Source organism: Elgaria multicarinata, chromosome 1 (genome assembly GCF_023053635.1).
Source record: "Elgaria multicarinata webbii isolate HBS135686 ecotype San Diego chromosome 1, rElgMul1.1.pri, whole genome shotgun sequence".
NCBI lineage: Eukaryota > Metazoa > Chordata > Lepidosauria > Squamata > Anguidae > Elgaria > Elgaria multicarinata.
In genome coordinates this window covers 126,560,381-126,577,546 of record NC_086171.1, presented here as the reverse complement: position 1 = coordinate 126,577,546, position 17,166 = coordinate 126,560,381, and the positions used below count along the sequence as shown (strand labels likewise).

Genomic DNA, 17,166 nt, shown 5'->3' with positions numbered 1-17,166 from the left:
ACTTTCAGCCTCTACTCTTGTTATTTCTCTTCATCAAATGCCTTTCCTTGCTACTTCTCTCCCTTCCCCCAGCTCCTTCATACCGGGGTGGGAGGGTGGGGAATCGCGTTCCCTTACCATGGCTCTGCTTCATGCATGGCTTGTACAGCCTCAATGAAGTTGAATGGGACAGTGCCCTCTAGTGGGCATTTTATCGTGCAACTTTGCCTGCACATGGCAGGAAAACCAGGCAAATATCGATTTATCCCAGAAGCTGGGTTTTCTGAGGTTTATTTTTAGTGCTAGAATGGGAAAATGGAGTGGGAGATGCACAGGAGGCTGATGGCATCATCAGAATGACCCACAAACATCCATGAGTGTCCAATAATGAGCGTGCTATAAAATGCTCATTTAAAGAAGCTCCCCATCCCTAGCCTCCTTTCTCTCCTTTCCTATTATTGCATTTTTATTATTATTGCATTTATATCCTGCCTTTTTTCTCCTCCAAGTAACCCAAGGCAGCATACATAATCCTCCTCCTCTCCATTTTATCCTCACAACAACCACCCTGTGAGGTAGGTTGGGCTGAGAGTCTGTGACTGGCCCAAAGTCAACCAGTGAGCTTCCATGGCCGAGCAGGGACTAGAACTCGGATCTCCCGACTCCTAGTCCAACACTTTAGCCACTACACCACACTGGCTTTCCTAGTCCCTAGCCTTGCTCGTTCTCTCTCACTCACCCCTTTATCTTGCTGTGTCTCTCTACCCAAGCCTCTAGCCTTGCTCTTTCTTTCCCCTCTACCTCTTTGCTTGGATCTTTCCCCCTTCCTCGTGTCTCTAGACTCGCCATTTCTCTTCCCCTCACACACAGATTTTAGACTAGCCAGGCTCCCATGATAGCTATTATGTGACTAGCCATATCCTCCATGGCAGTCATCTTTGGTGGTGCCAACAGCAGTTCCTCAAATTCCAAAATATGTTCATGGGCCCAAAACAGTTGGGGACCCCTGCTTACACAGTATGCCAAGTGTGGTCACACACAGTTTTGCATAAAGGCGCTACAAGATTGGCAGTTTTATTTTCAACCCCTTTTCATATCAAATGATTTTTGAATGCTCGCTTTGCCTTCTTCTCTAGAGGATCCTTCTATGTAAACTATGAGAGACTAAATCTATTCATATAGCTTGGAAGAGCACTCCCCAAACATCTGTTAAGTACCCTGCCAGATGGGATCTCAAAGCAGCAGAAACTCTGCCAACTCCTCCCACACAGATGATGGAAAGTGATCCTGACGTTGTCCATGCTGAACTCAAATTAATGCACATAAAAAAGCAATGCAAATTTAATTCTCAATACTAGCAACACAATATTTTTAAACTGGCAAATGGCTTGCCAACCATTTCTCCAAGAAAATCTCCACAAATTCACTGTAAGTGATTTCCTGTATTTTCATTATGTGTTTCTGGAACCTCCCCTGTTCCAATCAACAATATTTCCAAGTAAGGGTCTCAGCAATATTTCAGTTCCTTTCAGTTGTTTACTTAAACTTTTAACATCACTATTGCTGCTATTTTCTAATTCCTATACTATTTAGTTAACTTTACAGCTACTAGTCCTGATGGCTATGTACTACCTCCAGTATCAGAGGCAGTGGGGCTATGTATACCAGTTGCTGGGGAGCATGGGCAAGAGGGTACTGTTGTACTCATGTCCTGCTTGTGGGTTCCTGGTCAACAGCTGGTTGGCCACTGTGTGAACAGAATGCTGGACTTGATGGACCCTTAGTCTGATCCAGCATGGCTCTTCATCTGTTCTTAGCCAACACTCATGGATAAAGTACATGCTTTGCATATAAAAGGTTCCAGTTTCAATCCTTGGCATCTCCAGATACAGCTAGGAAAGACTCCTGTCTGAAACAGTGGAGATCTACTATCAGTCAGTGTAGACCAGATCTTTCGACCAGAACTAGTTTATTGAACAGACGAAGTAAAAGGGTTTCTTCCCAGAAGCCAGGCCTAGGGCCTGTGGCTTTCATAATGAAAATGCTGGTAAAGAAGAAAAAGGTTATTTAAATATGAGCTTTGATTTGTAGAACAAAAAAAAGGTTGATTCAATGGTCTTGCCAAATTCCACAGCAATTTTCAAGCGGTTCACAGTGCTTTAAGAGCAACTGGAATAGGCAATACTGATGGACAAATGATCCGACTCAGCGTAAGACAGCTTCCTAGGTTACTATGAGCCACTGCTAGTTGCTCAGGTGTAGACTTTGACTCCAAAGAAAAGTAATCATTTTAAAGATGGATCAAAATGGATTTTATCCTTTTGTTTTCAGCAATTTTAAAGGGGAGTCAAAATGAAAACCATTTAAAAAATTGGTTTGTTCCAATTTCCAAAAATGTACCAAGAGTATTTTACATTGTCTCTCACTCCTCCACCCCACCCCCGCTCCCTCAGTTTAAACTAGGGTGCTCTGAAATCTTACAGTGAAATTTCATGTAGAAAAGCACAGCCTGATGGAAAATGCAGTTTTGTCACAAAATCACAAAGCTCATAGTAAAGTCCCAAGAGAAAGAAGAACGTAAAGTAATTTGTGCCAGTTACAGATGCTAGAATTATACTAACAAACATAAAACAACAACACCAAAATATCCCACAAGCGCCACAGCCAATTGGGATACAGGAGGCATTGACCCGGTCAAATTTCGCCATTTGATATAAAATTCTGCTGAGCCTGATCTATACAATTTTCTTCCAGTTATTAATTTCAAGAGTTGATTTTTAGATAGATAGATAGATAGACAGATAGATACGAGTGGTCAACTGGGACCAAGGGCAATGATAGATCTAGTTCAGCACCCAAAATCAGTCACTACTGGAACATCAGATAAGAACATAAGAACCTGAGCATAGCCATGCTGGATCAGACCAAAGGGTATCAAGTGCAGCATTCTATTTCCACAGTGGCCATCCATACGCCTATGGGAAGTCCACAAATAGGACTTGAGTGCAATAGCACCCTTCCACTCATATTTCCCAGCAACTGATATACTGAGACATATTACCACCGATACTAGAGGTAAGCTATAGCTATCATGACTATCCTTATCTATGCAACAGCTAGGATCTTAAACCAATTCAAAACATTATCTTGGTTTGTTCCAAAACTGCAGGTCCTACTTTTCCTTTCTGAATCTCAGTGAAGGCTTATTAGACAGATACATTGTTTGCCATGATGTAGTTTGTTGTTCAAAACAGGGGCACCTTTGTTACATACCTACGGTCTATTTATTCTACTAGGAATTCTCACATCCTTGTTTATGGAAAATAATACAATAGCAGTTTCCTACTTTCCAGGTCAGTGTTTTCAAACTTCATTTTATTGCACTTATATCCTTCCTTTCTTCCATCTTGGAACTTAAGACACCATGCACTGGGTTCCCAGGTGAACTCCCATCCAAGGTTCAGCCAGACTGCTGCATCTTGTTTATTAATTGTCATTACTGGGGGGGCCTGTAGACATTAGAGACGTAGTGGGGGGGAATGTGCTTTTCTGTGGATACATCTACAGCATTTCTATAACAATTTATGGCCTGCCACCCCATGTGATTGGTGGGACCAATCACATAGGTCCTTAACACAGAAATGTCACCTGGCGAAGATCAGGCAATAAGGACCTATGGTAGTAAGTAGGGTGACCATATGAAAAGGACAGGGCTCCTGTATCTTTAACAGTAATGTAGAAAAGGGAATTTCAGCAGGTGTTAATTGAAGAGGGTGAAATTCCCTCTTCATCACAACAGTTAAAGCTGCAGATGCCCTGCCCTCTTTTGTATCTGGCCACTACTATAGCTAGTGTAGCTTTAACTGTTGTGATGAAGAGGGAATTTCACCCACTTCAATTGACACCTGCTGAAATTCCCTTTTCAATACGACTGTTAAAGATACAGGAGCCCTGTCCTCCTTTTCATATGGTCACCCTAGTAGTAAGCCTTTAAACATCACATGTGTTTCGTTTAAATAGAACATGCTTAAACATTACGGTTTTTCTATGAGTTCTCATGGAAAAGCAATTCCTAAGTGGACAAGTGAATGTAGAAAGAATTCCTTAAAGACAGAAATTGTTCTTTAACTATAATAAGTATTTATCCATTTACCAATCACCTGATCTTTCTCAATATGTTTGTGCAACACATCTAAAACTCGCCTTCAGACACAAATTTAATTAATATTAGTAACTGTCACTTGTCCTTCTTTACTGCATGGTTCATTTAATAGGAACTGGAAATAGTAAGATATCTGATGAGGATTGTTTGTTTGTTTGTTTATTACATTTATATAACGCCCCATCGCCGAAGCTCTCGGGCCGGTTTACAAAAGTTAAAAACGGTGAACATTAAAAACAAATATACAGAAATTTAAAACCATCAAACAGTAATATCCATTTAAATCAACTATTCTGGGGTCAGTTAAAAAAAAACTCAGCATATGTTAACAGCCTGGGAGAAGAGAAAAGTCTTAACCTGGCGCTGAAAAGATAACAATGTTGGCATCAGGCGAGCCTCGTTGGGGAGATCATTCCATAACTGGGGGGCCACCATTGAAAAGGCCCTCTCCCTTATGTAGATGCTTGGAGCAACAACTGCCAAGGAAAGAAAAGCACTGGGAGTAGACCTTCAAAGTATGCTGCCAGTTTGCTTGCCTGCCTGAAATGAAGCAGCATAACCTAATACCATTTTCTTTGGGCAGCGTCTCTGCCTTAAAACTGGGGAAAACGCGTGTTTTGCTCCTTTCTATACAAATTAGGTGTTACCATCTGATTCTTAGCCAACATGACCAAAGCTGGCGTAAGCGGGAGTGCTGCTGGTGTTACAATATGAGGACACTTTTTCTGAATGTATCAGAACCATTCATCACATATCAGCTTTCCTGAATAAAATTATTATTGCTAAAGGTTATATATCAGCAGCAAGATTTTCCTCCAGCTGTAACTCTTTTCTTAAAAGGTTTAACACTAGGATAATCAGGAACCAAAGGGATTATAGTCCGGGAGCTAACAAAGCTGAAAGGAGAGAGGGCGTTTCAGCACTGAAACTGGAACGCTAAGTTAATTGAGGTGGATTTTGAACTATTGTTAAGTAATTAATGCCTTGTGAAATCCTTCTGTGCAACAGGGGTATAGGAAGACAGAAGGAGCAACTCAGCAACTCACAAAGGTTACAGAACAAATGCACAAGTGGACAAACTAATTAAACAAAGAAATATATATAGGTGATAATGCAGCATCATTATATGGTAGACCCACCATGGACAATTTGAAGTAACAAGACTCATCCCAAATCCTGTTACTACGAACTGCCCAGCACAGAAATGTTGTTTAAAAAATAAAGTCCATCTCAGTGACCACAAATTGGAGACTGAAACGAAGAACCTAGGACTTCTCTCAAAATCCAAAGAATGACACCGTTGTCACTGTGACATAAAAATGGATTACACTGAGAGGTGCTCTACTGCTGTAAATATGGGGAAAGACTTTCTCAGCCTCAGGACAAACCAATCTAACTCTGGCACAGTTTCTCCATCTCTGCCATGAGAATTAACATAGCTTCCTGACAAGATTGTAATGAGAAAGGATCAGTCATGAGCTAAGGCTGCCATCCTAAGCGCTTAGTCGGGAACAAAGCTCACTGAACTCAATGGGATTCAACTTCGGAACAAATATGCTTATACTTAAATAACCACCACATTTTGAGTTAAAACCAGGACCTGTGGTAACAAACACAAAGTAAGTATAGCAGTACTAAGTCTAAACTTTATAACGCTATCACATCTAATCATAACAACTTCCTGATCAGTCACTAGTTGTCCAGAGAGCCACTTTGAAAAGCAGGGAGATGAAGGGCCAAACTCTTCACAGTCCTTCAGACTGGCCTTCTGGCAAATCCTGTTGCCATAACAGTTGCTCCCTCCACCTCTCATCCCCACCTCTGGGTTGGCAACTTGGGTGTGTGTGTCAAGTGGAACCCCTTAGAGGGCCAGATTTGGCACAGTGGTCTCCAGTTACTGCTCCCTATAACTGGTGCTATACACACACACACACAGTACTCCAACTCTTGCCATGACAAGTGTGCAAAGGAAGCAATGCTGATAAGTAAATTCCCAAACAAGAGCTTGTAAAATACACTTTAATAAAATCCCATTCTCTAATGTACGTTCTTACTAGTTCTGTTTGCAAGACTTACCTTCACCCACTTTGATGTAAACGTTTCTGGATATTTTGAGTTCAGTGAAAGATGTTACTGCCCCATATTCCTTCTGGGCCCACTGTAACAGATACTTATTTCCTTGTGGGAGGGGCTTTTCCTCTATTTTGGCCGACAAGGAGAAGTTTTCCTTCTCAAACAGCACAAAGGAACCTGCTGAAACCTGAGGAGAACAGAAACATCCTTTTAATGTGATAAGTCACCTGGAACAGTCATTTCAATTCGTCACACCGAAACCTGCTCATTGCAGGGTTTCTTGCCATAACATCTGTTAAACAGACAATATTGTAAACCATTTGGACAAGGTGCTTTCACTTTAAATACGGCATAAGAGGGAATATAAGGTTGAATTCTCCTCAGTGAACTTACAGAAGATAAAAGCTCCATTCAGGTGAAAATGTATTTCTGTTGAAAGGGGGGGGGGCATTCATTGCTACTTTCTTGACAGAAAAATAGGTGTCCAGGTGGTTTTTTAATGTGTGCCCAAAATGTTAGAAATTAAGGATAACAGACCTTTCTCCACTGTATGCATTGATTATTGAATGAGCAAAACAAAAGCACAAATACTACCTAATTAAGAAGATCCAACCCAGATATTTCCACTCATTACTTTAAGAGACATCTGTGATCCCACCCACGGAAGGGGTTGAAAAATTACTGTAGAACTAACAGCTTATGATCATGCCATTTGAAGCAGGAACTTCAAAAGTAACTGCTGCAGATATAGCTCCTAATACAGGTCTCTGTGCACTTCAATGTCCTGTATTATCAGCCTTCCCCATTGATTTCAGTGGAGGAAGCGGCTTTACCTATTAGCTTCTTAACACATGCAAAACAGTAAATTAAAATAAACCAAAGAGCCCTTGGAAGGTGGGAGAACTCCAAGGGTAAACTGAGACACCTGCAAGACACTGCCAATCAGGTCAATGAAATATAAAGCAAAGACACCAAGTCTACACAGGGATCCTGTTTTTCTGTGTAACGGAAAGCAGGATACAGGCATTATCTGTTGCATTTATTGAGATTTCCCATCCTTATAGAATCCACTTCAATGTGTCTTTCACTGCACTGCAGCCACAATTATTATGGGATGGTTTATACTACATGATCACCATTTCTCTATCTATATCCCTGGGAAGACTTCGTTCTACTTCACTTGTGACATTCAGGTTCACAAACAGTTTGAAACCAAGTAAGGCATCTTCAGAGGAACATCATCAGTGTACCAATAAAGGGCTTGAATTAACATGTGGAGGTGCCATATATTGAGCCAGGACTATTGGGATAACACTCTTCCTCAGGGAAGTGATGCTGGCATTTTCTAATCAAATTCAGCATTTTCATGGGACAGCCTGAGTTAAACCATGCTCTGATGTCAAATTCTGCTCAGTTCCATCAGAAGAAATCCCAGCAACCCCACTGGAGCAATGAAAGAAACTTCTCTGGCACTAAGAGACAGATAGGAGTTATTAAGAGCTTCTGGGTCAAATAATTATAAATGTCTATCCACTGATCATATCCATATGATATGAGAGGCCACCAGTGAGGGAGGAAGCAGCAGCCAGGCACCTCTCCACCATGCCTGGGTCCAGCTCCAGCTCAGAGCCCCCTCCCTCCTGCTACCAACTGTCTCTGCAGAGGCCACCAGTGAGGGAGGAAGCAGCAGCCAGACACCTCTCCACCGTGCCTGGGTCCAGCTCCAGCTCAGAGCCCCCTCCTTCCTGCTACCAACTGTCTCTGCAGAGGCCACCAGTGAGGGAGGAAGCAGCAGCCAGGCCCCTCTCCACCGTGCCTGGGTCCAGCTCCAGCTGAGAGCCCCCTCCCTCCTGCTGTCAACTGTAACTGCTGAACTTTACAACTAAGATTATAGTGCCTGAATTTGCTTTCCTTTTCCCCCTCCTCCTCCTCCCTCCCAATCCCCTTTCCTTTGTGTCATGTCTTTTAGATTGTAAGCCTGTGGGCAGGGACTGTCAAGAAATACTTTTGTAAGCCGCCATGAGAGCCTTTTTTGGCTGAATGGCGGCATAAAAAAAAATCCTTAAATAAATAAATAAATAAATAAATAAATAACAATGTTTTTGAGACATAGGATTCTTGTTATTAAGCCTGCTATGTGAAGAGTCATTGGCTTACAAACCAACATTTAAACTGCTGTGGAGAGCTCACACCATATCACATCTGTGTAGCAAACGCTCTGATGGCAGCGAGGTGTCACAGGGAGATGTTCTTATGGTTTATGCTCCTTTTCTGTCAACGCAGAGGATATGACCAGAGCTTCACTGCCTCCTGTCTATCATGTCACCTCCTTCACGTCTCTGTCAACAATTGGCATTTCAGTAATTCTTGGATGGTATTAACTTGTAGCTTGCAGTGAACCGATCACACACCTGGATCAGAACAGTAAAGCCTTCAAAACATACCAGGAATCTGTGGGCACTGGAGCAGCCCTCCAACACTTGAAAATCCCTTCATGAATCTTTTATTTAGGAAGATACTCAGCTCCTCAATTACTTGAGCTTTGTTTGCACTACACCAAGGGTGGCAACTTGGTGGTCTCCTAATGTTCTGGACTACAACTCGTATAAAGATCAGCTAGTATGGTTAATGGTCAGGAATGGTTGGACTTGTAGTCCTAAACATCTGGAGGGCACCAGGCTGTGATAGCATAATTTGGTTCTGCATATCTGTCAGGGCTGATAGGGCTAGAATCAGGAACCCTTGGCTGGGTGCACAGCTGTCCTATGTGGGGAGCCGTCAAGGCTGCAGTTTGGAGCAACTGCCTGGACAGCAAAAACTTCTCATGTACTGCTCTACCAATCCAGTCTGGATATGGGCTTGAGTGAAAGAGCAAACAAAGTAGGGCGAACGAGTAATGTTTGAGATGGTCAGGATTCTCCGAACATGGTCTCACAGCTCATCTCGTGCCCAATTCCTATTCCCAATTACGATTGCTGCTTGTTCTGCATAAATGGAAAGCCTGTGGAAATCAAGCAGAAATCAAACAGGAGATTTGCGTAAGTTTCTCCAAATTTGAGCAAATTTCCTCCATAGACTAAAGCGGGGCCATTTCAGCCTACTGAGGAAATTTGCACAAATCGAACTGGGAATCGGGACTGAAGCAAACATGAGCACGCATCCGACAACTTACAAATGTTTTCAGAGGAAGCATAATTGCGCTCACATTCGAAGCTTTGAATGGGGCACACTCACAATGTTTTGCGTGCAAAAGATGAAATTCTCATACATCCGTAAAGAAAAAGCTTCCTGTTTAGCACAGGCCTTTGCCTGAACAATTGTCTCCTTGGCTCTGCTGTGTTCTGGTTCTTGGCTGTATCTCTGGTGTGGCTCCTGACTCCAATTGTCCGTTAGTCAGCCCTGAGAACAACCCCGTCCCCCTCATGCATAACCTTATGCTTGAGAATGTAACCTTGTGACAAAGCAAAATAAGAATGTGCTGAGGAACGATGGGAACAATCTGCTGACATGCCTTTTTTCATTCCTGCTATGGGAGAGACCTTCTATATGATAAGAGTCCTGGAATATGAGAAGTAAAACAAGAAGTGTAAATAAATTAATAAAAATAAAGAAAATGTCCATGAGCATGTGCAGAGTGCTTTTCCCTTACCACCACCAGCTCTTTTTAAGAATGAAGCATTGGAGCCCATTGGAACTGCAAACCAGATGAGTTGTTAAGTTTTGTAAATCTGAAGTTCTCTGTGCCAGCACATGCCTGTGAACATCACATATGAGCCAAGTGTATGCGTGATTCTCCACCGATCCAAAATATTGCAATCGCTGCAATTCAAAAGATCCCCACACCTGCTAGCAACTGGGCAAAAGGGATAGATCCTCAGGGTTCTGGCTCCAGAAGTCTCTCACTTGCCCAGCTTATGGAAAATGTGTTCAGACTACCAGGAGATAAATTGCCAGATAAAGGTTTAATGAAATGTAAAACCATAATATTTGGAGACCTTCTTTTATAGACGAAGAGGCATGCTCTTGTAGCATCTCTAGTTTAAATGATGTATGAAGCATTACATCGAATAGAACTTTTTTTAAAATATAAATTTTATGATGGTCACATGACCAGCAACAAATAAAAGGGATCATCAAGAATTGAAGCAATGTTAGTCCAAACTTTTTGAACTAGTCTGGCAAAGAGAGATGAGTTTTTATGCTGCTTTTTTTTTTTAATTGCCTGGATGAAAAAGAACTCTTGAAACAAGGGGTAACTTTTCACAAGAGAAGAGGTGCTATGTGATCCCAATGGAGACGCCCCATAATAAGAGAACACTAGAAATATAAAAGAGCATCACATTCACCAGTGCAAACGACACGCAGAATTGGTTGATGGCGCTGAGCAAAGAATCAGGAGTATTTCAAGCAGTGGAAAATCATAGAATCATAGAATAGTAGAATTGGAAGGGGCCTATAAGGCCATCGAGTCCAACCCGCTGCTCAATGCAGGAATGCACCTTGAAGCATACCTAACAGATGGTTGTCCAGCCTCTTGAATGCCTCTAGTGTGGGAGAGCCCACATGTATAGCCCTGTCCACAACATCACATATGAAAATCATGTAAATGTCCATGAGATCCTAAACATTTCAATCAGACAGGTCAGAGATATAAAGGAATGGAACTTTAAACAAAACAAAACAAATCTTCCTTACATTTCTGCAGACTGGAGCGAATTTCTGACATCCACCAATACTATATTTGTGTCAATAATATTCATTTCCTTAAATGAAATTTTAGAATACTGGTGTCCATAGAGTAAGTCAGAACAGAAACATATAACCCGTGAAATGCCATTCCAGGATACCATATGTGAAGAATGGAGAGGCTCATAATAACCCTTCATTTTTTTAATGTCTGATTTATTATTTAAATAGTTCATTCTGGTTTTTATTGTGTGGGAATGTAGCAGATTTGCAACCAAATCTGAGCTTTAAAAAAAGAAAGAAGCATTGGTTAAGGACACTGCAGTTCTGTGTAAACAATGGTTTGCTGAAATGTATCTATTGTTTAAGGATACATCTGTGCTCTTCCAGATGAAGTCAGCCATGTGTTTTCAAATCCATTTGCAACATGTTGTTATTTGGAGCAATGCACTGTTGACTTAGTTGCCTGGGAGATATTTGTTGGTCATAGTGCTTCAGCTAATGAGCCTAGTGAAACCATCACATCCTTCTATCTCTACTTGTCGCTTCTGTGCTCAGCTCAAATGTTACAGTCCCTACTTTCCCACCGGAATAAGTTTCCTATGATGCAATCCTTCATACAGTGGGATTTGACATGAAAGAAAAGTTATCTATTTTCCTATATTTTCTTCCTCTAAGATAGGACTGAGCTTGATTGAATAGCTTACAGACTGCTGAAAAACACAGGAAATGGGCTCCCAGTGTAGCTTTTAAAATAGATAAGTGCAAATGCCCTGTGTATGACCTCCTTTGAAGCCCATGACTGCATATAGTGTAGTGCAGGTTTAGGCAATGTGGTGCCCTCCAGATGTTTTGTACTACCATCTCATCACTCTTGACCATTGGCCATGCTGGTTGGAGCATGTGGAAGTTGCAGTCTACAACATCTGGAAGACACGAAGTTGCCTATCCCCATGCGATAGTATCAGACCCAAAAAGCAAGAAGCAGTCTTAAGGCATCTAGAGAGCCACGGCACTGTCCCAAAACTCCACACTACAGAAGGCTTCAGACTGCAGGTTAGGCTGGCAACGTAAGCCACGTATTAATAAGTCCAGTTTGATCCTATGCTGTGTAATTTATAAGAGCTTTAATTTATAAGGCTTTAACTGCCAACATCCAATGTTTGACCTCTTCAAAGCAAGATAAGAAAGCATGGAGAATCAATAAGCTGTTACTACCATATGGTCTGTTTGAAAACTAATTCAAAATATACATTTTGTTGCCATCCAGAAAAGCCATCTGTTTAAAATTAGGTGCCACAATCTGGTTGGTGTGTTTGTGTGTGTGTTTTAAAAGCCTCCTGAGTAGTGTCATCTTCAGCATTTGAAAACTCACAATATAAATATATTAGCAAAGTTATTTCATCATCATCATCATCATCATCATCATATATTTATTTATTTATTACCTGCCTCTCCCTTTGGATCGAGGCGGGGAACAACATTAGTACAACAAATCAACACATCTTAAAATTCTTGGTTTCACATTCATCTGGGTAGGCCTGCTGGAAAAGGCTAGTCTTTAAAGCTGTCTTAAATTCAGAGAGAGAGTTAAGTTTACGAATTTCATGGCCTAGTATCAGAGCGAACAAGTGTTAGTAGTTATTTTGCTAGGAATTTCCACCAACCATTCTGGCAATTTGGAAGATGTAGCCTGGTATTAGATACAATCTGAGGTCAACATGGAAATAATAATTGGGAAGGGGGATTTCATTCATCTCATGCTTCATAGACCTGAGTTCTCTTCCTGCTCACCCTCAGCGACCCATCACTGTCATGCTACCCAAGAACGTGTCCTATCCATTTAAGGCCAGGCTTGGCAGCAGGAATTGTTGGCTTTCAGCCTGAAAACACAGCATCGCAACGTGTTGGCTGAACACATACTTCTCTCTTCTGATCCCATCCAATTTAAAGAGCTCGACTCGAAAAGGCTCGAAGAAGGAGAGAGAAAGTTATTGCATTAACAGCCATTGCTGCCGTTTCCAATGCAGAATGCAAAATAATTAGCACTAATTAAGCTTTATGCAACTGCTTTTTTAAAAAAAAGATCACATGAAATGTTGCAGTCTGAAAGTGAGCAGAGGAAGCAAGAGCAAAGGAGGACTCTGTTGAGCCTGCCAGGTCTCGAAGTTTTACTATGAGGGCTTAAGGCTACATTAAATGAGCCAAGCGTGTTATTTTCTTTGGACTGAATTCAAGGAACTCTTCCAAAGAGGGAAAGAAAAGGCAGCCGTCACTTTGTTTCACCACTTTTCATCAAACATTAACTGCTTCCTCCATAGAACTGATCTGCCCAAGGAGAGTGAGGCGGCTCTTGAAATATCCAGAATGGGAAAGGTGTCTGTGAATTGAGAAGGTAGCCTTCCAAGGCCAACAACTGGAGTTGCCTGGCTAAGCTCCTGAGCATCTTTTAACAGGGACGCGGAGGAGGATGGGCTAAAGAGACTGCCAGAGGATGATGGGAGTTGGAAGTAATATCACCTAAGTTGAGAAGAGCGACTCTGAATGCTTGTTTAAACCAACAAAACCATGCAGGGAGACATTTTGCCATTATTATTCCAAGTGCTCAATTTTAGATCTTCACCTCAGAGAATGCAATTTAAGAAGTTTGCACTGGGAAACAAGGGGAGTGGCTGAATGAGGAAGAAGGTACATTTGATCTGCAGCAGTAGGGGGAGAAGCAATCTTCTTTCTGTACAGCGGATCTCCACAACATGGAAGCACAATATTAATGAGCTTCCCTTCCCGGCTCTAGCGCAGTCACTGGAATGTTTGTGTGTAGGGTTATTATTCCCACCTACCCATATTGTTATCACCTACGTGCCACGGTAGTTATGGGTTTCTGTAATAACAGAGCAGTACAGCCTGACCTCTAGATGTTTTGGACGACAACTCTCATCAGCCCCAGCCAGCAAAGCCAATGGTCAGTGATGATGGAAGCAGTAGCCCCAAACATCTGGAGGGCACCAGGTTAGAGTAGGGAAAACCATCCCACGTTATTCTGGGGCTCTAAATTATTTTTAACTCGCTTGACCCTCAGGTTTAACACACCCATATGTGCAAGCAGGAGATTGTTGAAGGAAAGTATGAGATCTCAATCTTTGGATGAGTAGACTATGCTTCCCAGATGGAAACTTGAGTTCTCTAGTTCACCGGGTTCTCTAGTTCAGCAATGACTCCAAAAAAAGCATGCTTGCTATTTGTCTGAAGACTACCTGGCCCGCCAACTGGCTGGCTAACAGCCCTTCTGCCAAGACCTGTGGTTATGAAAACGTCTTTGCTAATCACTCTGACAAGCTCTACAGAAGCACCATCTGCCATCACTTACGCTTCACTTTTGTAAATGAGCACCTGATGCACCTTACAAATGTAATTGTTCGCAAGCCATCAAAATGAGCTGAAAACAAGCTAGCCTTCATAGACAGGCAGCTCTATAAAAGGGCCTTTTCCTCCCCATTCTCTGATCTTCGGCTATGACCTCTTTTGCTCTTCTCAGAACAACGTTTTGGCCCGCCATACTTTGCTTCCCAAACAAGGCATCTGATGATAAACCTCTGCTGATGAGAATTTTTTTAAATCTGAGAACTTTGGCTGGTCTTTAAAACTATTCATCCACTGGGAAACAATGGAATCCCATAAAGAAGCCTAACTCTAACAGAAGTGACACATCTTAACATTGCCTTCGCCTTCCACCCCAAACTCACTGCTCATCTCTTCTGCTTTGCTCCATGGTTGCCACACCCAGGTCCAGACTAGAAAGGGTAGTCTCCAGAGTCAGTGGCTTGAGACGGAAACTGGAGCTTGAAATACGGAAAGCACTGCTCTGTTGACCTAGTGAAGACAAAGCACTGGGCTCCTAGTATCTACATGAGGCTTCCTACTGCTTGCTAATCAAAGATGTTGTTCTCTTCTGTGCCTTAAGAAGCCTCTGATGCTAGAGCATCTACAGCAACCTTCCCCAACCTGATGCCCTCCAGATGTGTTGGACTACAATGCTAACTGGGGGGTTCTGAGAACTGTAGTCCAGCACATCTGGAGGGCATCAGGTTGGAGAAGGCTGATCTACAGTCTACAGTTGCTAGCCTCAGGCTTAAGGCCAAGAATCCCCAAAAAGGCAGTGAATGTGTAGAATCAGTGGATGTGACTTGGATCCAATACACAGCCATTGCTTCACCCCAGAACCAACCTGAAAACAAAGCTGAGTTGTACGCGAATAATGCTAACCTACCTTCTCTTTCAACAGATTTGTGGCAGGCCAGCCAACTTGGGTTTGATTTCAGCTTGGTCGCCGGATGAAGAACTCACTTTGCCGTGCCCTGAAGCAGCCCCAGTGCATGGAGCCTACATACTCCCATCCAACCTGGTAGTACAAATGGGCTTCTGAGACCTCTGGACCCAAATTCTGGGTGGTTGCGGCTGATCTGTCTAGATCTTGCCCCAGGCCGCAAATCCACTGAAAGTCTCACATGCTGAGTGTATCACTTGCCTCTTGCCTGCCGCCGGGCCTTTTCTCCTGCCATTCTCTGCCCTCATTTTTAGTGAGCAGCAAAAGTCCTACCACTGAGGTAGTGGTAGAGATAACGGAGGAGAAATTGCAGCAAAAGTGTTCCTCATTGAAAACTGCCCAGGGTCAAGTGGTTCAGATCAGGGCCAGCTACCACAGCCTCTGTTTTTTCATCTCATGCTACCTCTGAGATTGTGAATATGGCCGGACACTCGATTCATTTTGTTAATATGTATCACATGTCTACAGGAAGCTGATCTCCCAAAACAGGATGCAATAACACAAGTTTTGTAAGCAGTTACAAAAATGGAAGAGGCATATAAATGACTAAAACAATTTAGAGTCTACCATCCCACCAGCATCAATAGACATCATCTGCATCCATTTTGGGGTGATATGTACATTGTTGTTCCTTCTATTGTCAGATGTCTCTCACAATTCAGCTGCTACACTTAATACCTCTGCTGAGCAGGGAGGTCCTGCTCTTCCCTCTTCCTTTGGTGGTGCTAGGATTTGACAAACCGTTGCCCACCCCATCTGTTGCATCGTGAAGCTTCAGTTCCATTGGCGATACAGCAGAGGGAAGGCCTAAAAAGAACACCTTGCATGGAGGGAAAGGTTGTGTCTTCCAAACTTAGACTTAAATCCAATGTTGTGCAAGTGGACTTCTGCTCACATGACAAGACTTCCTCTTGCTTTCTTCTAGTGGAAGCTGGTGGCTCTTATGTCAGTGGGGCAGTAAATCCGCTCCAGATGTCAGTCAGAAATCTATGGATAGCTTCTTTAGAATTCTGACTGGTTCTGACTGAAACCCAGAGTGGATTCACTGCCCCACTGACATCAGAGCCACCAATCTCCACTGCTTTGTCCCTTCCTGCAGACTCTAATGTACCTTCCAGTCCTGCTCTGGAAGGTCCCCAATTCTCCAGAGCAGATGGGAGAAGGGATGCAGTGGGGAGTGGAAACCATTCTGCCAGGGGTTCCTTTTCTGCTGCCAGGTAATCAGAGTTTGCTCCTGAATATATACCAACATTATTCTTATATTTTCTTTCCTATCCCTCTGAAATTGCCTGAGCTTTTGTGCCCATCTCAAGGATGGCACAGGCTAATTACGATAATTTTTAAACTTCAGAATATTCTCTGAATTAGCCTTCCCCAATCAGGTGCACTCCAGATGTTTTGGACTTCAACTCCTATCAGCCCTAGGCATGATGGCCAATGGTCAGGAGTCAAGGTCCAAAGCATGTGGAGGGGACCTGGTTGGCAAAGGGTGCTACTGATAGTTCTTTCTCATGTGGGATTGTGATACCCATCTGCCAACAGCTTCTGTTTATTGGAACACACAGACTAAACTTTGCTCTCTTTGAATGAGCTAGTAAACTAGATTTTATTTTTACTCACATACTAAAACTCTCATGACTAATTTAAGTCCCATTCATTTCATTTGGTCTACTCTCGGTAGGACTAACATTTGATACAATCAATAGTGTATTCATGATAGAGACTTGGTTTGCACAATATGGTGGATTATCGTGGGTTAAATAACCCACAAGCAGACATGGCATAAGCCAAGTGTGTGCAGCTGCCTTTTTGAATATGCAGCCCCTGATCAGGCTGATCAGGGGTGGAAACACATGGCCCAATGGAATAATCCACTGTGGATTATTCAAGGGTTAAACAACCCTCACATAACCAATATTAGTAATTGGTTATAGGAAAGTTA

At 42.5% G+C, this 17,166-nt stretch overlaps 1 protein-coding gene across 1 annotated transcript in view; it reads right to left on the bottom strand.

Annotated features, from left to right (window-relative positions):
- Positions 1-17,166, bottom strand: part of TGFBR3 (transforming growth factor beta receptor 3) — a 173,763-nt gene that overhangs the window by 40,546 nt on the left and 116,051 nt on the right. The window contains exon 5 of the mRNA XM_063136429.1: positions 6,218-6,401. Coding sequence (XP_062992499.1) covers positions 6,218-6,401 — 184 coding nt within the window. The remainder of the gene's footprint in view (positions 1-6,217; positions 6,402-17,166) is intronic.